This window comes from Rhododendron vialii, chromosome 7a (assembly GCF_030253575.1).
Source record: "Rhododendron vialii isolate Sample 1 chromosome 7a, ASM3025357v1".
Classification (NCBI taxonomy): Eukaryota; Viridiplantae; Streptophyta; class Magnoliopsida; order Ericales; family Ericaceae; genus Rhododendron; species Rhododendron vialii.
The window spans coordinates 21,259,692-21,284,378 of record NC_080563.1 but is presented as its reverse complement, the minus strand read 5'-3'; the positions used below and the strand labels follow the sequence as shown (position 1 = coordinate 21,284,378).

The window sequence follows — 24,687 nt, the reverse complement described above, 5'->3', positions numbered from 1 at the left end:
ATTCTCGCGTAGGCCCACTCGATTTTATTTTTTAAAATTTTTGGACGGCTCGGATCGGCCGTCCGGTGGCCGGAGACGGCCGTCCGGTGGCCGGAGACGGCCGTCCGGCGGCCGTCGGTACATTTTCCCTATGGTACCCGTCGGTACCAATAGGATTTCTGATTTTCTGTGCATTTGTAGAACTTGACGAGCTCTACGCAGTGAACGTCTCCGATCGTCGGACCGATGCCGGAAAAGCCTCGCCGGAGGCCGTGCAGCACGCTGTGCAGCACGAAGCTGCACAGCACACACGCCCTGTCCAGAAAAGACCTTTAAAGTGTACATGAACGACTCAGATGCACTGCACAATGAATCTGGGCTATTCATATATACTTTAAGAGTATTTTCTTTGCCAATTTTCTTTGTCCTTAACACTCCTCTTAGTTAACATTTAACACCCCTTCTAAGGCTGCAGGGTTAGGGCTTATACTTGGTTTGGGAAGCTAAGATGGGGAGGATTTTCTTTTCACCCCTCATATGTAAGGCCCACCAATACCCCTGCCGGGGTATCATTTATGGGTGGTTTTTGGGTATTATTAGTTAATACTTCGGATAAGGCCGAAATAATACCCCTCATCCTCTATTTTAACTACAAAACAAACTTATCTCCCATTTTATCCCTCATTTAAATCAAGTACTATTTTATCCCCCATTTTTAATACCTTATTCAAATTAACTACTATTTAAGAGTGTTGCTATAGATACATATACACACGAAAAGGGGTGCTCCGATCAAGCACCCTACACACCTCGAATGCCGTTGATTCCCGCGTTGGGCCCCTCGGTTTTTTTTTATAAAATTTTTGAACGGCTCGGATCGGCCGTCCGGTGGCCGGAGATGGCCCGCCGGCGGCCGTCGGTCCGTTTTCCCTCCCCCATTTTCGGTACTCATAGGTTTTCTGACTATTTAATCCTACTTCATAACCATCCCTTATTAACCAATACCCCTACTATTCTATCTCTTGGTAAATCTGTCCGCACAGATAATTTGTGCACAGATTGTGCACAATTTGTTGTGGGGCCCATCACGGGTCCCACACAAATGATTCGAATCGTTCATTAAATGTAAAACATTTTTTTCAAGGGTTACCATAAAAAAATTAGCTCAATCCAATACACATAGATACTTGATCTAATCATCTAATTTATCATTACCCGAAAATCTGAATGAAAATTTAGATAATTGGATCGAGCACCTATATGTATTAGATTAAGCTTATTTTTTATGGGGACCTTTAAAAAATATTTTACATCTAATAAACAGCTCGAATTATTTGTGTAAAACCCATAATGAACTCCATAACAAAATCTGTGTACAGATATATATGTGATTAAGAGAGTTCTTTATCTCCTCTTTATAAATAATAATACCCCCGATTCTTTATCTCCCCGTCTAAACGAGTCACGTGGGTATAAGGATTGGAGATGCCTTCTCCTGTCAAATAACGCACACTCAAAATTCCAAAATTACAGAATTAAGCCCGTACTTCTTCCCGTCCCACTTCTCTCGGTCTTCTCAAACCTCGTACAGCCGACTACCGACTACCGACTACCGACCACCGCCGCGCTGACAATAGATCCCCCACCGACCTCCGTCGACGCCACCCCTTCTCCCTCGCAGGCTCCTCTCTCTCTCTCTCTCTCTCTCTCTTGAAGAATCAGGCAACATCGTCGATGGGTTAGAGGTGTTTCTTCTGGGCTTTATTCTCTGGTAACTTCTGAATTTAGCTTCATGATTTTGGTTTTCATCCAATTTATCTTATAGCTTCATGATTTTGGTTGGGATTTGATGGAAAGATCTAATTCTTCAAACCCCTAATTTTTGATATCCCCTTTCTCTCTCCTCCCAAACCACCGACGCACCACCACCATTGGGCTGTACCTACCCCCATCACCATGATTTTGGTTTGGATTTCATAAAAAATAGGGGATTTCAAGATTGCCCATTACGTGTTTGAGAAATTGCCTCAGCCATTACGCAGCTTTAACATGCGTTCTGTAACTAAAAACACATTTTTACGTACTCACGAGGATTTTGTTGCCACGCAAGTGATTACTTCAACGCATTTTGAAAGTGCGTGAAAGGCCATTTTTAAAATAAGTTTAAGAAGTAGTATATTTCTTGAATTTGTTTAAAAAACGTGGATATATCGATCAGAATCTGTGAAGAAGAGAGTACAGGTGATTCGTATGTCTCTCGATCAAACTTTCAAGCCTCGATTCAGCAGCATCTCCATCTATCATCGTCGTCAATCTAATCACCATTTTTGCAGACCCGTCTTTCATTGAGGACCATCGACTCAGTCTGGTAAACAAACACTGGTTAGGAATCTGGATTCTTTAGGGGACTTAGAGCTGGTTCTTGGTCCCCACAAATATGAGCAGCTCCGAATTGGGGAATCTCCTTGTATGAGGGGAGATGATGAGCACTAGGATACACACCCCATTTCTAGTGTTTACACTTGAAAGCTCTGTAAATAATAGAGGAAACAATGGAAATTTAGTTTATCGGGATAATAAGGTAATATTAACCAAAAAAGGGGCTTTCCGCCAGTGTACTTGTTGTGCAAAGAAACATAATTGGATCTCTGAGGGAATTAAGTTCTCTCATTTTTGTGGAAGAAGTGTTGACTTGTTATGGAAGAACCTAGGGTGGAGAGGTAGTTTGGTTGTGAAACGTGTAACGGAGCCCTTCTCTAGGGACAAGGCTCTTGTTCGGTCTCTGTCTCCATTATGGGAAGAAGGGTTACTTTTGATCCGGTGCTCCATCTTTGTTGCCGTGATGTCTGGTGTGTGCCTATTGCTATGGTATGGAAAGGCAAAAGCCAAGACTTATGTTGAATCAAAGCTTTTACCTTCTGTTTGTTTGCTACTGAGTGAGCACATTCAGCGTGAGCTTGATTTTGGTAAGGTTCGTGGAATTTCACCTTTGAGCATTACATTGGAGTCTTGTTTGATTGGGCCTCATAATGAAGAGTTCTCTTGTGGTGAGGTGCCCACTGTAAAACTACGAGTCCTACCTTTTGCGAGTTTGAAGAGGGGAAAGATTGTAATCGATGCAGTTTTGTCGAATCCAAGTTTGCTTGTAGTGCAAAAGAAGAATTTTACCTGGTTAGGAATACCTTCTTCCGAAGAAGGTAGTCTACAAAGGCACTTATCAACTGAAGAAGGAATTGATAATCGTACGAAAATCAGGAGGATTGCTAGAGAGCAAATAGCCATTCGCTTTGATAAAGAAAGAGATGATGCAGCTAGGGAAGCTGCAGAGATGGGTTACGTTATGTCAGAGAAAGGATCTCATACATCTGGGGTTGATGTGCCTAATGACACTGAATCATTTTTCTGCATGGATGAGCAACGACTGCACTGGCAAGATCATCACTGCATGGATGCAGGTGTTGAGTATGATTTGAAACATGCAGACTTAGAGAAAGCATTTGGGGTACAAATTCCTGATTCAGGGGTTAAATTCTGGTCTAGGCTTGTATTAGGGCCTGTAAGGCATAAATTCAAGAGGAAAGCTAATGGGCGAGATATAGCTGCCACTGGTGTCACAGCCAAAAGAAGAATTCTTGAGCGCAGTGCAGCAGCAGCTTGTAGTTATTTCCATTCTCTACCACTTAGGAGGTTTGGCGATCCTTATCAGTCATTTGGAGGTCCTGATGGTATGAACAAGACTCTTGTGGATAAAAGTGAGGGTGATACTAGCATCCACCCTTCTGTAAGTAATAGTTTTGAAAAGCATTTAACAACTGATTATAGGAATGGGGCAGTTAAATTTGGAGGAAAGAAGAATTCTGAGCATGGAACAGTTGAAGAAGCTGACAGTGATTACTCTACTAATGGAGGAGTCTTAGAATTTGGGAAGAAATCAAAAATTGATCCTGAATATGAAGAAAATTCTGGTATCGAGCCTTTTCCCTACATAAAAACATTGTCGCGATCATACTAACAGTGTCCCTCTTTTACATGATCCTTTTTTTTGACTGTAGGTAGACTACTTGGAATCAGAAATTCCATTGACCAATTTTCATCTATTACTGGTGTTGCGGCATCAGGAAAAACCAATGGTTGCGATGTACAAGGTGGAGATTCAGGAGTTGATGGCGCAAGTAGATTGGAAGACCTGGGGACACTTGACAATATTTCAGACAGTCAAGGACGCCGTAGATCTCAGGGTTCAACATCCATAAAACTGGACCCTTCGGTTGCAACACACCATTCGATCATACTTTGGCCCTCGAGCCTTAAGCTAGAATTACCTTGTTTAAATGATGGCCTGAGGGATCTTTGGTCATACTATATTGCTGGTCCTGTTAAAAGGCTGAAGTTAGATGTGGGTCTGAAGGTTGAAGATATTGTTGCGGAACTCGCAGAGGGGGTAGATGACATGCAGAACTCTGGTATTGAGAGAATGCTTCCTGTTACTTTGGATTCTGTTCGTTTCAAAGATGGAACACTAATGCTACTTGCGTATGGTGACAAGGAGCCCAGGTAATTCCAGTCCTCGAGTACTTTTTTTTTTTTTTTTGTCTCCCCTTCTTTACGTAGACTTCGATTCTCTTACGTGATTATGCATGCCTACGCATTCTATTCGCAAAAATACCGGAAACCTCTTCGAGCAACACCTAGAAAGATGTCTTAATTCTCAAGCCATAAAAAGGTTTGGTTCAAGCGTGCTTAGACAAGGAATACTAATGGATATATCGATTATGAGTGTAGGTTAGTTCTGAAACTTTTAACATATGTGTGTGTATATATATTTACTCCGATTCTTTTGATTTAGCTAGTACTTGTGGGCCAGTTCGGAGCTCTGATTTAGCCATTCCTTCTCCTGCTTGATAGTTTTGGAGTTATCAATAATAGGTATTCAAGGTTGTCTTCTTAGTGGGGCATTCTTTTCTTTACGCTCACGATTATCAGTGGACCAATTTTTTTCCATTCTCCGGTTCACTTTCAAGTCAATAGCTGGCAATTAGGCAAATGGTTTGACTTTGGCATAATCAACACTGGCAACTTGAGTAAAGCCTTTGGCTGCAACATGAGAATGTATAATGTTGGCAAGGATTAAGTAAACAAGGTACAAGAAGTCCACCCAAGTATGGGGAAAAAACGATACAAGGAAATAAGCTAAACAAAGAACAACTAAGTGCAAATAACAACCGCCTCCCTATCCCTAGAGATTTAGAAACAACGGGGAAGAGACCGGTGCACAAAGGTTCCTAAAATAATGCACCCTATCCCATTGAAAATCAATGTCGTTGAACTTGTCCTCAAAATTACTTCCTTTTCACTCCAACCAAGTAATTGGAAAGGTTGAAAAATTGACTTGAGGCCGTAAACATTTCGCTTTCTCTTTACTTCTAAAGGTTCTAAAGTTCAAAAAGCATTTGGTAGAACAAAGACGGGGCCGCCCAACAAATATCCAATGTTCTAAAAGTCGCTATGCGCTAGTGGACGGTCGGCCACCTTCGAACGATTAATCGGCACATAGCAATTAGTAATGAGAGATTAATCGGCGCATAGCAATTAGTCGGATCTAGTCGGATAGGGCCCCGCCAGCGATTATTGCCGATTAATCCCAATTTTTAGAACACTACAAGTATGTGGCATATGATATATGGGTTCCATAAAGATCATGCCAAAGGGCTATCCTGGAATAAGGGTTTTAAAGATTCCTCATCCCTGTTGCACGTGATAAATCATGGAGAAACTTATTAGGTTGTTTTGGAAAAGTGATTAGTCAAACTATTGTGAGGCAACAACCACAAAAATGTTTCCTCCTTTGAAAATGTCCTTAATAATATGAATGATCCTGTGAGAAAGCGATTGGAAGAAAATATCCTTGATGAATGGAGCGATCACACCCTCCAATCACCAACACTTGGATTAAAAAAATCATTGAGAGTATCCGACAAGAACGTGATTCACGATCTGAGAGTTCAAAAAGAAATTAAAGTGTATGAAATTTGAACTGCATGAAGAGGCAACAAAATAAATGACCAGCAAGCGACGAAACAACCAACAAATTTATATTCTACCAATTAATCAACAACCAGAACTACTAATAGAGTCAGCAGTAACCAACCAACAGAGCACCAAAAAGAAATACAGCCAACAACCTCAACAACAAGAGGTATAAACAAACGACCAAACGTTTATATACAATATGACTGACCCAAAACGACCACCAATAAACCCCATGATATTACAGTCTAATAACATCGTATAAGTGATGTACCAAACCATATCACCATATGAAGAGAACTAGAACAAATCACAAAGAGAATAGATCGTCAACAAATAACAAGATAATCAGATCAAACTACAACCAGATTGTAGAATCAAACAGATCGAGAATAGATCAAAAATCAACAGCTCCAAAACAAAGATCAACAAACTGTCAGCAAGACCAAAGGTGACGCCTGTGGCAACTGGAGAACAATTGACGATGGTTGTCGGTGGTTACAAACGATCGTCAGTGCGATTTAGGGTTTCAAAGACTGGGTTTGTGATTTAAGGGTGTGATTTAGGGTTTCAAACTCAGTTGGGTGATTACGAAGTCGATTTAGTGTTTTGATGGGTTTGTGGAAGTTGATTTATGGTTTTGCAGGGGTTTTGGAAGTTGATTTATGGTTTTGCTGGGGTTTTGAAAGTCAATTTATGGTTTTCGGACGACAGTTGTGGGTAGGGGTGGCAAATTGAAGCCAGATCCATTAACAAACCCAGACCCATCAACTAAAAAATAGATCCAACCCAACCCATTTATTAGTTGGGTAAGAATGGATCCCAACCCAACTAACCCATTATTAGTTGGGTCTTAATTGGGCATCAATTGGGTCAACTTAAATGACCCAATGAGTCATGAAAGTAACCCACGAAATTTTTTCGTCTCTTTACCAGATTCCCAATTCCCTGTTTGATCAAAATGTCCAAGCCAAGGAGGTGATCTCTCTCTCCCTCTCTCTCTCTCTCTCAATTCTTCTGTGCTAAATTACACATGTCCAAAAATGTTTTGAACGGTCCGAATTAAAAACCAATTGTGACCGATAAAAATTATTTTGATCAGTCAAAATTGAAAACACAGCTCATCCATCGATTGCGCGAATGGACTTATGAAATTGCGCTCTGCCGTGAATAAGTTTATCTCATGGTAGTCCCGCATAGGGTCTAGATTAAAAAGTTAAGTAACTTATTTTTTTGTCCTTATTCAAATTTTTTTGCATTTTTTTGTTTTGCGTCAAACTTTTGTGCCTTATTGATTCGTTTCGACGAGAGGAATCGGAAAAGTAAAAAAAATTGATTGAAACTTATAAGTCACAAAAGTTTGACGCAAAACTATCAAATACGAAAAAAATTGAATAAAGACAAAAAAAAGATATATACATCTCGCAACGGGCTAGTTTTGATTCTGATCGAATGGAAAATTCAACTTATGAATGGAAAGCTGGCTTGTTCGTTGCTTGTTTTTTTGTCCTTATTCAATTGTTTTTCGCATTTGTTTGTTTTTCATTAATTTTTTGTGGATTATTGCTTCGACATGATAGGAGGAATCTAAAAAGTAAAAAAATGGGTTGGGAATTAAGAGCTACCAATATGGTAATTAAGTGTACAGGGGTAATTTGGTCATTTTTGTAGTAGAGGGATAGTATGGTAATTTTAGTGTACATAGTATTTTAGTCCTTTAAATTCACAGGGGTAATATGGTCATTTTAGTATACATATGTATTTTAGTCATTTTAGTAGTATGTAATTGGGTTAATGAGCGGGTCGGGTTTGCTTTTGAATAAATGGGTTGGGTTGGGTATGGGTAATTAGACTCATAATTAATGGGTCTAAATGGGTCAATGACCAATTAAAGACCCAACCCACTTACAATTTACCCATTTTGGCCCAAACCTGCCCATTTGACACCCCTAGTGGTGGGTGCGGCTAGGGACGTGGTGGCTATGGTGGTGGACTAGGGTTTACACTCTCTTACCATGTTGTTAGAGAGACTGAAAGGGTTTAAGGTGTTAATTAATCCTAACGCAAGAGAACTTTATTTATATTATGGAGTGACTTATTACATGACTTAACTAACCGATGTGAGATAAAGACTAAACGTTATTCTAACACGGTTAAATACGTAATTTTGAAAATCTAAGGGGCTAAATGTTGTGGAATATACTATTAGGGTTTTAGTATATGCTTGTGCTACACACTATATAGCATAAACGATTTTAATCTAAACATTGTCTTCTCCGCCAATTGCTCCTGCAAACGGACCAACGGTCTACTCTCTCTCGTCTTTCTGTATCATCTCTCATCTTTCTCTTTGTCGTCTCTCGTCTTTGTAGTCTCTGTCCTCTCTCTCTGTTTTGTTTGTATGTAGTCATTGTTTTTATTTCATATGTTTGCTGTAAAATAATGTGAATTATATGTATGTAGGCACTATTTCCTCTGTTTTGATGTTAGATGTTTTTAATGTTTTGTTCTGCTTACTAAAAACTTGGGGAAGGGGAGGAGAATATTTTTGTATAAATAATAAAAAAAGAGAAAAATCGACTAATCTCTATGCGTCAATTAATCCCTGATTAATCGGCCTAGGCCCTAGGCCACCGCCTAGCGCCTTGGGACTTTTAGAACATTGGTCGTGGTGATTGTAATCATAGCCCTATATGAGCGTTCATCACAATTCATTAGTATAATGTCAAATGTTGCGCCAAAGTGAGGTAGCACTTTAACAAAACAATAAAAAGGACAAAAGCAAATTAAAGTTGTTATTCTTCATGCCAAAGTAAGAAAGGAAATTATTTTGGACCAACAAGAAAACACACAACACACCTTTAATATAAGCACATGATACGCATTAACGTCAATCACTTATCTTCGACCACGTCAAAGAAAGGAAAAGGGGCTGGAAATAATAAAGTTTGCATAAGTTATATTTTTTTTGTTTTGTAATTTGTAATCACATAGATACAGATACTTTTAGTGGATTATATGATAGTCTCACATTTATTTTCCAAACCCAACAAATATAACTTGCCCTTTATTTTTCTGCCTAGCCTTCCACCCTTTTTTTTTTCCCTTGTCAAATTTCAATTGTAAGCTTCTCATCTCGCTAGGCTATCATCTTTGTCCAACTAATAGCAAACCTTGTGTCATATAACTTCTTCATGAAGCAGTTGACAATGCGATAAATGAATTTGTTCTTTCTTCTCGAGAAACTATGAAACTTGAGAAACCAAGATAGTAAAGATCATCTAAGAAGTCAGGATGTTCGAAAAAGCTTTATTTTTTCTACTTATTAAATAAGATGCTCTGTGTTTTTCTTTTAATACTTTTCTCGGCTAAGTTAGAGCAATCATTTCAAGAGGATAACCTATCTTCACCATCATTACGTAAGAAATGTACCCTCAAGTTATTCAATACGGTGTGCCTTCCTTGCATTCATGTATCAAAAGGCCACTATGTGACCCATTGTATATTCAAGTGTCATCCTAATCCAACAAAGGCTTGATTTAAGCTACAAATAGTTCAAAAGAGAAATCACAATGAAACATGCTACTTGCAAATGATCAAGTTCGTATTTCATCACAATAAACCTCTCAATATCTAGTTTTACTGCATTGGAGGTAAGCGTAAGTATGTAATTTATATTCTTTGTAATATAAACCAGAACAACAACCATTACACCAATTGTAAATCCTCTAGGAAAGTTGGATTTGTATCTCAACTCCATCCCATAGGTGGAAGTTCTTGCGCCTTGTTGCTTAGCCCCGCCGGTTACTCGTCATACCGGCATGTCGATTCCCATTTGTCGGAACTAGGTAGTTGATTGCATATAACTCGGAAAGTCCGAGGTTGAACTACAGGGAATGGAATTTCTTGGAAAGAATGGATTTACGGGTTTTAGCGTTTAGGAACTCAAACCTTTGGTGATGGGTTTGGTAACCAATAGTGGCTTCTGACTTAATCTTATAACGGTCTCAAACACTTAACTTAAAAGGCAAGGTCCAAGGATTCAAATCATCCATAACCTAGGTAACTGAATCCTTCTCACGTATCACTCAATTGATTTCAAGCTCACCATGTTCTCAATTGGAACGTTTAGCAATGAAAATCATTTATATACTAAATGGTGCTTGGAATAATCAAAGTTCATTGAAAATTTTATCAAACCCTTGGAGTGCCATTGATATAAGTATTATGTGTGCCAAGCAGTGATTGAAAAATCGCGCCTAGGCGAGGTGAGGCGTGAGGTGAGCCTGTGACGCCTCACAGGTGTGAGGCGAGGCGAGTTTGGGTGAGGCGGGCGACTAGTCTCGCTTCGAGTCGCCTAGGTGTGAGGCGTGAGGCGCCTTAAAAGCTCGACTAGGCGCTAAAACCCCACACCCAGCCTTCGTCGATCCTCGTCTGCGCCTGTACGGCCCTTGTTGGCGTTTGAAACCCTTGAAACCAAACACCCATCCACCGCCAACCACTTTCAATCCACGAAACCGCATACCCAGTCACCGTTGACCCTCGTCGGCGCCTGCACAGCCCTCGTCGGCGATCAAAACCCTTTGATTGTGCTCAAACTTGTCTGGGTCCTTTCGATTTCACTCAAAATTAACTCAGTCCAGTTGAAAACTACTTGCAGTCAACTGTAGTGTTGCAAATCGACGCAAAATCAGCAACTGGTAGATCGAAAACCAGTTTAAGCAGGTTTTGAGTGAGATTGAGGGCTGGGTGGTTGCGATTTAGGGTCAGAGAGGTCAAAAATAGGTAGATTTGATGAAAAATAACAAATTTTACCCCTTTTAAAATTTGATTTTGGCGCCATAAAAATTATATTTTGCAATATGGTGATGTTATTTATTAGCATAACAGTTAACCCCCTCAAATTATTAACGAAACAGTTATACAAAAAACATAAAAATATTTAATCATTTTAATAATTTTTTAAATGCTCGCCTCGCTTGGATGAGGCGCTCCCCTCGCCTCGCTTCAATGAGGGCTTTGTCACCTCGCGTATTTAAATCACTGGTGCCAAGATCATTGTCAACGCATAAGCAAAGACTTAGGAACCCTAGTTTAGATTCAAAGCCATAAACTTAAATCATTCACAAACAAGTTATGAGTATCGAAAGTGAGAAGAATTTGAATCTCCTAGGCCATAGGATGAAGATCACCCTAGGACTGAGCCATAATCGACTGACCCTCCAGGAAAAGAACTCACCATGGAAGGGTAAGGGATTACAAGAGAAACATGGAAAACCAAAGCCAAAGCTCCAAGATCTAAGAGGGAGGTAGAGAGCAAGTACAAAGCTAGGAAGGACAAAATATCTGCAAACTCTCTATTCATGGGTGTACAAATTATTCTAAGAGTTGCCCTAGGTTTCCCTTGGAAAAGGTCAAATGTGGTGTTCTTGGGCAACATGTACTAGTAGAACCCCGAAAGGCTCTACTGGTACAAAGTGCTACTAATCCAATTTTCCATTTTAAGCTTCTACCCATAGAGCATTCTGCCTCTTACAAGTACAACTCCTTTTGACTGGAATTTTGCATTTGTGCTTTCCTTTAGTTCTTGTCCCTTTCTTGCACCCTTCAAAACTTCTAAAAATGGTCTTCCATGGCTTGACAAAAGACCTCCATGGATCCTCCGGACCTTGGGTACTCTTGGGAGCTAATGATAGCTCTCTGGATATGCCTTTAACCTTGAATTACCTGCAACGAAATAACATACCTTGCTGTTGCACGCAATATCATATATTAGTATATAGATGCAATTATGACAAAATAAAGGTATTAAGCCACGAATATATGGAATATTGTGTGCTCAATACATGTTACATGCAGAAGCGAGGCACTCGCCGCAAGATAATGTTATCTACGTTCTACGGAAGTAGAATAAAATTTTGGCTACTAATAACGTCTCACAAGTTCACAGCTCACATGGAGATTTCAATTTCCAGAAATCCAAAATCTTATTGTTAGACAAGAAAATAAATGATCATTCAAGTTATGTAAGTACTGCTTAACAATTTTCATGGGATTTTTTGGAAACAACTCGCATATATGTTCATCATTTAAGATGCATTAGCAAACAAATAGAAAATGAAAAGATTAGCGCATAAACCTGATGAGAATAAATGTCGACCAATGTTCGATGGTACAACGAATAATTCCCTCATTGGTTAAGAAATTTGAAAAGTGAAAGACGGAAGATAGGGAATGACCTTCACAAAGATAGAGTATTCCGCAAAAAAGTCAAAAATACCTAAAACAGTATCTTTAAGTCAATGCATAAATTCCAACTTCAAACCCACTTTGAGATTTAGTTTTAGCAACCTATAATTGAAGAAAGAATAATCATATGAGAACAAACATATGTAGATCCCATGGGTAATTCATCAAGATTATGGGCTTGTTTGCGATAATCGTGGATATAGATTTTATATTCTAGCTTAGATTCTGCTGCAGGGTCTAGATTTTAGACTTAATAGAATCAGGAAAACATGTTTACCATAACTGTGAAATTAGGCTTCAAGATTAGGCTGCAATGAAAGCTGGCAGTGTTCACAGCAAAAAGCTGAAAAATAAGCTTTTATAAAACTTAAAACTTAAAATCTGATCCAAAAAGCTCCAAAAGCTACCTGAACCTTGCTTTGGGATTTTAAAAATTTTATTCCTTTTTTAGCTTTTCAAAATCTGGAGAACTTGAGAATCTGTTACCTAGAATTTTTGGTAAACACTCCAAATTGATTCTGAAAAGCAATAACCTCAAAATTTGCAAAACTAAGTTTTTGTAAACACCCACGATCTGCGAATCTTGGATTATATTCAGGGAAAAAGAAAATAGCGAAATGTAGCTACCTACACAAGTCAATTGTTAACCTTCCATTTTTTCCAAAACTTCTCAAGTTTTTCTCTTTTTATTCAACTGGCAAAAAAAGTTTGGCCTCTCTGGTAAATGGCTTTTTATATTTTCAACTTTGGCTTTACAAACCAAATACAAAATCCTAACAGAGGATAGAAGAATGACCATGTTAAAGATTGCGCAGATATATAAACTTCACATAACCTGAATGTTTCCCCTCCTAATCTTTGTAATATGTAAGTAAAGTAGTCTAATAGAATTTAGGGTTACCCAATCTGAAGGGCCAGTGATGATGCCAGGAAGGGCGCGCATTGGAGGCCTTTCAAAGTTGCAGGGCGTTGAGTGATGTCAGAGGCTAGTAGTGGAGGGGGTCATCTAGTAGAAGAGGATCTGTGAAGCTGGCGATTACAGGCCCTCCATTCATGCAATAACACCACTAGTGAGGGTTGATCCATTGTTACCACCCATCCCAACAAGCATAACCCATTCCAATTCAATGATGGATTTACTCCCTTGAAAGACCCTGAAAATGAAGTCGACCAATGATTCGAAGTTTACGGATTATATGAAAAAATATCCTAGTTTGGGGACATGGGTACTGGTCTTGAACTCGTTTTGGACGGATTTGGGCTTGACAATCCATTGGTGGTTTCAATTCCTGTTCTCATGTACACCTAATTGGTGGTCTCGTAGTTATACACAGAATGAATCTCACTATCTGTGTATTTCTCATTCGGGTTATCTACCTTGAGATTCTTGATAAACATCTTCCCCACTTGGCAAAATGTGAGGAGATCTCCGCAAAACTGTGTAACTCCTCTCTCTGTGAGTTTCTGGTAATGCTGGTGGTGCTCTTTCATGTGGCACCCAAGGGGTTGGATCATATACCAAAATGCCAAACTGCAGCAGTTTTACCAACAGGCCCTATGGCGGCAATGATTGACGGGAACAAAAAACGGAAAATCACAATGCTTTGGCTATCAGGGGTGGGTGTGTAATTTGAGTGGTTTGATGGGGTAATTCTGGAAGATGAAAGTGTGGGAAACATTTTGGTTTCTTCCGTCTTTTAAAAGTGGTAGTAGATTGCATATCAAACAAAATTATCTCCTGGTATGAATTGTGGATTTTTTTGATTACTCTTGTTTTGTACATCTTTAATAGGGAGTTGGGCAATGTGAATGGTCATGTAAAGTTTCAGAATCACTATGGTCGTGTCCACGTACAACTAACTGGAAGCTGTGGTATGTGGAGATCAGATGTTCCATCAGAAGATGGTGGCTGGTTGTCTTCAGATGTTTTTGTTGATATCATTGAGCAGAAATGGCATGCTAATTTGAAAGTCGTGAACATCTTTGCACCGGTAAGGTATATAGTGTAACTTTGCTATAAATCTGGAAGTCCTTGAATCCTTTGGTTTTTAACTAAAACTGCAAGAGAATTTGCTGTTGTAACCTGACTTATGTTGATTGTTTACTCGTCTTGGCTCCTCTCCTGCAGCTTTTTGAAAGGATTCTAGAAATTCCAATCGCGTGGTCTAAAGGGAGAGCTACTGGTGAGGTGCTTTTCTAACTTTCTTTGTTCTCCTCGTTTTGCAAATCTCACATCAGCCCTTCGAGGGGTGCCAATGATGATATTCCTGTTTAGCTGAAATATAACATGCACGCCATGGTTAATATATCATGATGCTTTGCTATCTGATTTTGAATTCAAACTTTTTGAACTGCTCTCTGTTGTAATTACTTGTTGATTTGACTAAAACCTTCTCGATTGGCCCTGATCGGATTTGTAGAGATTTGCTTCCTTTTTTTTTAAATAAATAAAGATGCAGGTGGTTTCAATAATGATGATTACTTTCAGCCTAAGCCCCTACAAAGTTATGGGAGTATTTTTCTCTTCCCATTTGTACTTTTTAATAGTTATTATCGGGGGTTCTTAGTTACATGAAATGAAGCTACACACATGGAACAGAGTGCATAGATGAGCGGATAGTCGGAAGAATTGCATTTTTAGAGAAAATTTGTTGTGGTAGTTCTAGAGGCTATTTTAAAAAGATATGGTCTTCTAGCTTGTCTTGGTTTCAACTCAGGAGTAGATGTTTGTAAGCTGTAATCACCTTTGTTGAATAGGACTTGTTTTTTATCAGTAACTTGGTTGCTAACTAGGCTGTTAACCTTCCGATGTCTGAACCTTTACATATTATGCCTGAAGCTTAGTATGATGGTTCCCAGGCGGTAATTATCTGCGATTAATTTTTTTTTTCCTTTTGAACTTACACTGTATCTTGAATTTTTTTTTTCTGCTCTTGAAATTATTTGTTAACCTTAATTTATTGTTTTAAAGTTTATCAAAAGTTCTCATTGTCTTTTTACTTTTTATGATGTGGACAATTGAACTAATCACAAGAGAGTAGAAAGGAGGAAGAGATCCCAATAAGAAAACAGGCAAAAGATAGCTGAGTTCATATTATGGAGTTCATGATATGGACGGTGTTGTCTGCAGCCTAAGTTCTAGGACTAAAAAGATACAGGCAGCTTGTGTGTGCACACATTACTTTTTTGAATGTCAACATTGTATCCATGCACCCAAACTCATGATGTTAGTTGCTTTTTTAAGCATACATTTTTCAGATACTGTATTTATAACGAAAATGTTTCTCTGTGCCCTTCGATTGTGTTCCCCCCCCCCCCCCTCCCTCTTTTTATTGGTGAGTAAGGCTGAGTTCTTATGAACTTATCTTAAAACTTAACTTAAATCTGCGAATTTTGTCCTTATTTGAATTTTTTTTTGCATTTGTTAGTTTTGCACCAAACTTGGAATCGGAAAAGTATTTTTTTTTTTACTTTTACCCAAGTATTTTGAGAAATAACCACTTTTTGCGCTAAAAAGGGTTATTTCTCAAAATACTTGGGTAAAAGTAAAAAAAATTTACTTTTCCGACTCCTCTCGTTGAGACGAATAAATAACCCACAAAAGTTTTGCGCAAAACTAGCAAATGTGAAAAAAATTCAAATAAGGACAAAATTCCCAGATTTAAGTTAAGTTCATAAGAACGCAGCCTAAGTATTCGGCTCTCTTCTGTTTTGTTTTAAATCATTCATCTTCACTTTCTTCTATTCTATGTTTGTTTTGACCTCAACTCTGCAGCTCAACAAAGCCATTTCCAACACTAGCCATTATATTGTTTCTATCCCAAACGCGAACTTGCACCATGCTGCATGTTTGGCTGACTTGGAATTTCATATTCTTATCTGCAGTTATTGATTGTTTACAGGTCCACATATGCATGTCAAGAGGAGAAACTTTTCCTAATCTTCATGGGCAGCTTGATGTGACGGGGTTGGCCTTCCAAATATATGATGCTCCATCATTGTTTTCTGTATGTTGAAGTCTTCCATCTGGAGATCTTTCTGCTAATATAACAGGCTAGCGCTAGTTACTTCTATGGGCTCCCGTTCGTGTTATGTAGTGATATTCTCAGTATGAAATTCTTACTCCTGTCAAAATGTCAGCAATGCGGTTGGCACACATGTCTTGTGTTTTCATCTTCCAGTTATATAAGTCTGCTTCATAATTGCAACAATGCGGCTGGCACACATGTCTTGTGTTTTCCTCTTCCAGTTATATAAGTCTGATTCATAATTGCTTTACTCAAGCAGTCTATATAGCTTGTCTTACTCGGTGATGGATATGAACTTTGGTGGTGTTATGTAGTGATATTCTCAGTTTGAAATTCTTACTCCTGTCAAAATGTCAACAATGCGGTTGGCACACGTCTTGTGTTTTCATCTTCCCATTATATAAGTCTGCTTCATAATTGCTTTACTCAAGCGGTCTATATAGCTTGTCTTACTAGGTGATGGATATGAACTTTGGTGGTGATGTGGTGCTTAGGGTGCAAAAGCCTGGATTCGAGGCAGATCTCTGTGAATTTAGGCCTGCATTGCACTTGGAAAGTGGGCCTTGGAAAAATGTACACGCGTGATCATACTTTTTCCATCTGAGTCAGCTGTTTTCTCTTAGGTAATGTAGTGGTAAAGAAAGTGGACTCAATGTAGGTGTGTTCTCTCAGTCTCGTGCCTTTCTAAAGGCCAGAAAGATAACTTTATGTGAGTCTTTGCTCGAGTTTATGAAACTATGACACATGTTTTCTTTGGTCACAAATTGGTATGTTATTGATTTCCGTTAAATGGAACACTTAGCATGTACTCCCTCTGTCCCAATTTATTGGTCCCTTTTAAGGATTCCCAACTTATTAGGGAAACATCATCATTGCACTTATCATATCTTTTCTGTTCTCTTTTTACCCTTTAAAACATCTATCTTTGCATGTACTTAAATTCTGGAAGGATAAAAGAGTAAACTCATCACTTTTTGCCCGTTACTTTTCAATTGGTACTATCTTTTTGGGACAGTAAAAAGCTCTATCTAGTACCAAAAATTCAGGATGGAGGGAGTACTTCTTAGGCTATTTTTGAGGTCATGTGCCTTTCTCTTGGAGTTTTTTTGATTAACCATTAGATGGGGGGATTGAAGAGGATATTGATCATTAGTTAAATGGTCAATTGAATTGGAGAAGTGACTTTAGTGTTCTTTGAATCTTTGTTTAATGGGCCATTTGGCATCTATAGCTATTGAGGGGAAAGCTTATGGGACAGTTATGACATAACCCGTTTATATAATCTTTTATGGATGTATTACTCTCACCTATAACCGTTTGAAGGTGACAGGGATTGCTTTAAACATTTTTCACGTGCTTGAAAAGTTCAATGGGTTTGGAAAATACACAAGAAACTTCAAATATTTGTGTTGATGTTTGGTAAAGGTATGGTGGATAGCACCAGGGTCCCCAAAATCCTGCATCTGCTTCACATGGCCAACCCTTTCCTTGTTAAGTATTCTGTGAGCTAAAACTGTATTGTTCCTTTCTAATACTTTTCTTTCTCTATGCTCCATTTACAATCACGTGGTATTGCTCTAGATTCTGTGTTTAAAAAAAAGCAAGCTGTGAAGATACTTTAGAATATCTGTTTTTGTGGTCTGTTTATTCCTTTTGAGAGCATAAAGTGAATCGGGTATCTAGGTGCTCCTTGATGCCTTCTCGCTTTGATATGGGTACATATTTCCACAACACATCCCTTGAGTTCCTCGATTTTTGGAGGTATAGGGGGGCCGCTATTTTAGTGGTAAAACTTTATGAGAGCAGTCTATTTGTGCATTCATTGACAACTCCAGTCAGCCCCTGTCCATGTGCCCATCAATTGGGGAATTACATGGGTACTGCTATTATACTGTTGTATGTTTCTGGGGATGCATCAGAATTATCCCAACCAAGTCTAGTCCTATGTGATTGCTTTGGGTTGCAGTGATTTTGCTCCAACCATTGCATTCGTCCGTTATGGTTTCACGGCGTAACCTTGAGTTCCTCGAATTTTGGAGGTGTAGGCAGCCGCTATTTCTGTGGTAAAACTTTTTGAGAGCAGCCACTTTGTGCATATATTACCAGAGGTTAGGTCTGTCTCCCTCAGCTTGTACCCCCATCAATTGGGGTTGATTACATGGGTACTGTTATTGTTGTTCCTTTTTGGAACTGATTCTTGTAGCCATTTGGAAAGTCTTTACTGGATACCACTTTCATACCATTGTTTCCTTTTCTGCAGGACATGTCTGCAAGTTTGTGTTTCCGTGGTCAACGTATTTTTTTACATAATGCAAGTGGCTGTTTTGGCAATGTTCCGTTGGAAGCTTCTGGAGATTTTGGCATTAATCCGGAGGACGGAGAGTTTCATCTTATGTGTCAGGTATAGTCTTTGCAAAGAAGGTGCTATAGGTGTGGGTTGGTTTCTTCAACATCAGTCTACTTAATTTTCTATGATGAACGTCTCAATTTTTTTGTTTTGGGGGTTGAAGCGGGGCACTCTGCTAGTTTGTCACTTGCAGAGACTCTATATAAGCAGGAGGAAAAAAAAACAATTCCTGCTCATCAATGTGTGCTCAATTATATTAAGGAAATTATTGTTTCTGCCATGAAGCCTTTTCTTTTTCTTTTTTCTCTACTGTTTTTGTGGAGGAGTGATTTGTTATTCTTTTGTGAAATAAAAATGGTGCAGCAGGAAGCATTATATACTTATGTTTCTATATGGTGTGGGAAATGAGATCTGTGAAACTTTAAGACATTTCTGTTTCGAACTAGGAAATGTGTGAAACTCAATGTCTTTGTAGGCTTCATTAACTATGGCTTGATGCTGTGTTTTCATTCTATTTCCCATGATAAAGAAAGTTTCTTATTGTGGTAATTTGTCTTCTACAGTCTTTTTGCTGGCTACTTACTCATGAATCATTACTTTTCCAGGTTCCTTGTGTTGAAGTAAATGCCCTGATGAAAACTTTTAGGATGAAACCTTTATTGTTCCCGGTATGTTATCTTTTGTTTAGTGCATTATTTCACATGAATCTTATGGTCTATAAGTGCCTGTACTTATTTATTTTTAGATTTCAATCCTCTTAAAATGCGTTAGACACTTTGGTCTCCTCTGTTTGGGTTTTACGTTGACCTTTTGGCAAAGTATTCTATTCTCATTCCATGCAAGCACGAATCGTCCTTTGAGCAAAGAATAGGAAACATACAACATGGAAATTGTTGACATCCATCCTTGTCATCATGGTCTATAAGGCCAAGTTAACCTCTACCCTTTTTAAGTTTCAATCCTACCACCTTTGCTAGAGATTTGAATCCCTGAATGCCAGTATTTAGTTCCCTGTATTGCTACTTTGTCTGGACATGCACGAAGGAGGGCTTCAAGTTAATACTTCAGCTCTGCTTGGTAGTTTCGCATGGGCAAGGTGTTTCCTTATTGCAGGCGATCTGTGAGGACGTGTAATGTGGTGTAAGTCATTTTTTTTCTATGGAGGAGATGAAAGCATTATTCACGTATTAGCCTGAAAGTTTCCCAGGGAGTTGTGGTGTCTTCTTGTGTCTTTCCGTCATTGCTCGGTTTCTGCTGGGCACTTCTGGGGTGGGGACATCAGTGACTCGTAGATTGTTGGAAGTTGGCTTATTAAAGGAAAGGAGTGATGGAGAACATAGTTGTTGGCCCCCATGTCTAACATGAGGATTTTTGGGTGGAAGGAAACATGTTTGAGGAACGTGCTGCTTTTTAAATACTTGTAGCTCCTATTTGCAGTTTGTGGAGTGTGATACTGTAGTTTATTTTATTTTATTTTATCTTAGTGGTTGTACTTTTCTTTCGGTCCAGCTAAAGGTGCCCACTAGGTACCCTTTGAGAATGTCAAAATAGTATATTTCATTATTTAATTCCTCTACTTATTTCTTCTTTCTCTGCACACATTACAAACTTTTTAATTTTTATTGGAATGCTAATCAGGAAACATTTTTGTTTAAATTTAAATGGCAATTTTAAAGTGTGACGAATTGTTTTATTACTTCTTTGTGTCCTCTTGGCTAAAGAACAATCATTTTCTTAGAACTGAAATAACAACATATTTACTACACAGTACACATTGATAGGCCCTTTGATTTTGCCACTCCCCTAATTTCTAAATACACTCTCTTATTTTTGTGTTTAAAAATTACCTAAAATTACATCTATGTTATACAAAAATTCCTCATTTTATTCTGGCATAATGTGTTGTTTGGAATGAGAGAGAATAAGAAAGGTGTATAGGGTGTTAACTAACCCTAACACAAGTAAACTTTATTTATATTATGTGGTGACTAGTTACATAACATAGACAACCAATGTGGGACTTAGTCCAACTCTATTCTAACACTCCCCCTCAAGCTGGAGAATATATATCACAAAATCCTAGCTTGTTACATAACAACTCTAAACGTGGTTTAAATAAAGGTTTGGTGAAGATATCGGCCAACTGAGCTCCTGTAGACACGAAAAGGGTAGCTAACATGCCATTATCTATCTTCTCCCGAACAATATGACAATCTACCTCGATATGTTTGGTTCTCTCATGAAAGACTGGATTCGAAGCGATATGTATTGCTGGTTGATTATCACAATACATAGGAACAGGTAATTGTACGTCAAACCCCAATTCTTCGAGTAAAGCTCTCAACCATACAACCTCGCAAGTAGTATGAGCCATGGCACGATACTCTGCTTCGGCACTGGACCGAGCAACCACAGTTTGTTTCTTGCTCTTCCAGGTAACTAAATTGCCACCAACAAAAGTACAGTACCCAGTTGTGGACCGTCTATCAGACGGTGATCCCGCCCAATTAGCATCAGTAAAGGCTACACACAAATGACCATTTGAACGATAAAAGAGACTGCGTCCAGGATGAGCCTTGAGATACTTCACAATACGAAGACAAGCTTCCCAATGTGGAAGACGAGGGGCTGCCATGAATTGACTTACCATACTAACATCAAATGAGATATCAGGTCGTGTGTTGGTGAGATAATTCAGCTTTCCTACCAAGCGACGATATCGGTTTGGATGAGGAAATATCTCCCCCTGATCAACACACAATTTGACGTTTGGATCCATAGGGGTCTCGACAGGCTTTGCTCCCAATAAACCAGTCTCCTCTAGAATATCTAGTGCATACTTTCTTTGGCACAAACTAATCCCTTCCTTGGATCTTGCTACCTCAATACCCAAGAAATATCGAAGCTTCCCCAAATCTTTGGTGTGAAATTGATGTTGTACAAACTGTTTTAACTCATCAATACCTTTCTGATCATCCCCAGTAATAATGATATCATCCACATACTCAATCAACACTACTTTCCCCCGATCTGATTGAATAGAGAAGACAAAATGATCATAATGGGAGGGGCGCATACCATACTGCAACACAGCATCACTAAACCTGCCAAACCAAGCTGGAGGTGACTACTTAAGACCATAGAGGGCTTTGCGAAGATGGCACACCTGAGAACGCTCCCCCTGAGCAACAAACCCAGGAGGTTGCTCCATATACACTTCCTTAAGCAAGTCACCGTGTAGAAAGGCATTCTTGACATCCAACTGAAATAAGGGCCAACCAAGATTGGCAGCCAGAGAAATAAGAATGCGGACCGAGTTAATCTTGGCCACCAGAGAGAGAGTCTCGGCATAATCAACGCCATACGTTTCAGTATAGCCTTTGGCCACAAGACGGGCCTTGTACCGTTCTACAGAACCATCCGGATTATACTTGACGGTAAATACCCACCAACAGCCAACAGTAGACTTTCCTTGCGGAAGAGAAACCAACTCCCAAGTGCCATTGTCATGGAGAGCAGACATCTCAGCCTCCATTGCTGTCCGCCACTCAGAAATAGATAAGGCCTCTTGAACAGTGTTAGGAACAGAAATGGACGAAACAGAAGTAGTAAAAGCACGAAGTGACGGAGACAAATGATTATAGGAAACAAACTGAGCAATGGGATGAGTAGTACAAGACTGAATACCTTTGTGAAGAGCTATAAGAAGACCAGGGGAAGGGAGAGGTGGAGAGGGAAGTGGTGGTGGTGGCGGTGGTGAAGAGGGATCTTGAGACGGAGGAGGCGCAGTGGGAGGCACTTGTGGGGCTGTGAATCTTTGCCGTTGACGAACATATGCCTGCAAGGGTGGCACAGAAACAGTAGGAACATCGATAGGAATAATATACTTAGACTTAGAAAGAACATACTCAGATTCAGGGGTCCTCGAAAAGAAAGGCAATGACTCATTAAAGGTGACATCAGCACACACAAAGTGACGACGAAGAGAGGGTGAGTAACACTTATACCTTTTCTGAGTGCGCGAATAACCGAGAAAGACACACCGGATCGAGCGAGGATCAAGTTTGTCCCGGTCAGGATCTAGTGCATGAACATAGCACGTGCACCCGAATACCCGAGGGGGTAATGAGTGGAGAGGATGACCAGGAAATAAAACCTGGTGAGGGATCTGACCACCAAGAACAGTGGAGGGCATACGATTAATCAAGTAACAGGCTGTGAGAACAACACCACTCCAATACGACTGAGGAACCTGCATTTGGATTAACATGGCACGCATAACTTCAGATAAGTGTCGGATCTTACGTTCGGCAACCCCATTTTGTTGTGGAGTACGAGCACAAGAAGACTGGTGAATGATCCCATGATCATCAAAAAAACGCGAAAGAGCATTATGAAAATATTCACGTGCATTATTAGAACGAAAAATACGAATGCAAGTATAAATTGAGTCTTTATTTCTGCATAAAAGGACTTAAAGACAGAAGACAACTTTGACCTCGTTTTCATAAGATAAAGATATATAATACGAGATAAATCATCGACAAAAATAACATAATACTGAAAACCAGCCAAAGTGGGAACATGGGAACATGAATAGGACCCCAAATATCCGAATGTACTAACTGGAAAGGACGCGACACACAATGCTCAACCCTAGGATTAAAAGACACTCGATGGTGTTTACTAAACTCACAGACTTCACATTGTAAGTCCTTAACATTATTACATGATGGAACCGGACGCTTCATATTCTGAAGAGAGGGATGGCCCAGACGGCAATGTTGTTGATAGGGAGAAACGGACGACTGAAGAGCAACAGACGCAGGACAAATGTCATTGGTAAAATAATATAAGCCGCCACGTTCAGTACCCCCATCAATCTTCCTCCCCGTCTTTAGATCCTGAAACACACAACCATGAGAAGAAAAGGTGATGGAGCAGTTTAATGATTTCGCAACTTTACTAACAAACATAAGATTAAATGGAAAACTAGGAATATGAAAGACCGAATCTAAAGTAAGAGATGGAGTAACAGAAGCGGAACCCAAACCAATAATTGCAGAGGTAGAACCATCTGCTAAGGTAACACGAGATGATGTACCAACGGACTGACGACTAGAAAAGACCAACCAGTAATTGCAGAGGTAAAACCATCTGCTAAGGTAACACGAGATGATGTACCAATAGACTGACGACTAGAAAAGACCGAAGATGTACCAGTCATATGATCAGAAGCACCCGAATCGATAACCCAAGGAGTGGAGGAACGAGAAGAGGCAACACAAGCAACAGAGGAACCGGTCTGAGCGAGCGTAGCAGTAGAGGGTGAAATCTGATGTGACACAAGGCGCTGATACTCTTCTGCAGAAATAGTCACCATAGGGTCAGCAGGGTGAGGAAGTGACTCGACATCCTCAAAAATAGTAGCCTGATGAGCCTGAGGGAACCCATGGAGATCATAGCAAGAATCCACAGTATGATTGGTCCCCCCATAATAAGTACACAATCGGGAATCACGACCACGACTACGACCACTACCCCTTGACATGCGACCACCAAAACCACGACCAAAACCACCAATACCAGAACTTAAACCACGACCAAAACCACCAATACCAGAAGTACGAGCACCTATACCAGAATCACGACCGCCAAAACCACGGCTAGAACCACGTCCACTAAACCCAGAGTCACGACCACGACCACTAATCCCAGAATCACGGCCGCGACCGCGACCACGACCAAATGAAATACCAGAAATACTAGAGATAGCCGAAGCTAGTGCTGAACGATCAGAGGGTGGCACAGACACAGAAACAGAAGACTGACGAAGTCGACTAAAAACCTCACTGAGAGAAGGTAAATCTCGAGACCCCAAATGTTGATTACAGACAGGACCATAAGTAGTCGATGATACACCGGATAGGAACCGAGCAATCTGCATACGCTCATGCTGGCGCCGCATGACCTGAACATCAGAGGAAATCGGTTCACAGATATTAAGCTCCTCACAAATACCACGAAACTTGGCATAATAAGCCTCCAAAGATAAAT

The 24,687-nt window shown here is 39.6% G+C and overlaps 1 protein-coding gene across 3 annotated transcripts in view; it reads left to right on the top strand.

The window, feature by feature from the left end:
• Positions 1 to 1,488: 1,488 nt before the first annotated feature.
• The window catches only part of LOC131334523 (protein TIC236, chloroplastic), a 69,208-nt gene continuing 46,009 nt past the window's right edge, over positions 1,489 to 24,687 (top strand). Inside the window, exons 1-8 of one of the 3 annotated variants that reach the window (XM_058369568.1) lie at positions 1,489 to 1,750; positions 2,313 to 3,944; positions 4,032 to 4,533; positions 14,048 to 14,246; positions 14,384 to 14,443; positions 16,158 to 16,262; positions 18,544 to 18,684; positions 19,236 to 19,298. In XM_058369568.1, the coding sequence (XP_058225551.1) occupies positions 2,459 to 3,944; positions 4,032 to 4,533; positions 14,048 to 14,246; positions 14,384 to 14,443; positions 16,158 to 16,262; positions 18,544 to 18,684; positions 19,236 to 19,298 (2,556 nt within the window). In that variant the 5' untranslated portion in view covers positions 1,489 to 1,750; positions 2,313 to 2,458. Of the gene's footprint in view, positions 3,945 to 4,031; positions 4,534 to 14,047; positions 14,247 to 14,383; positions 14,444 to 16,157; positions 16,263 to 18,543; positions 18,685 to 19,235; positions 19,299 to 24,687 lie in introns of all 3 variants that reach the window. The other 2 variants (XM_058369570.1, XM_058369571.1) reach the window with 2 other exon arrangements.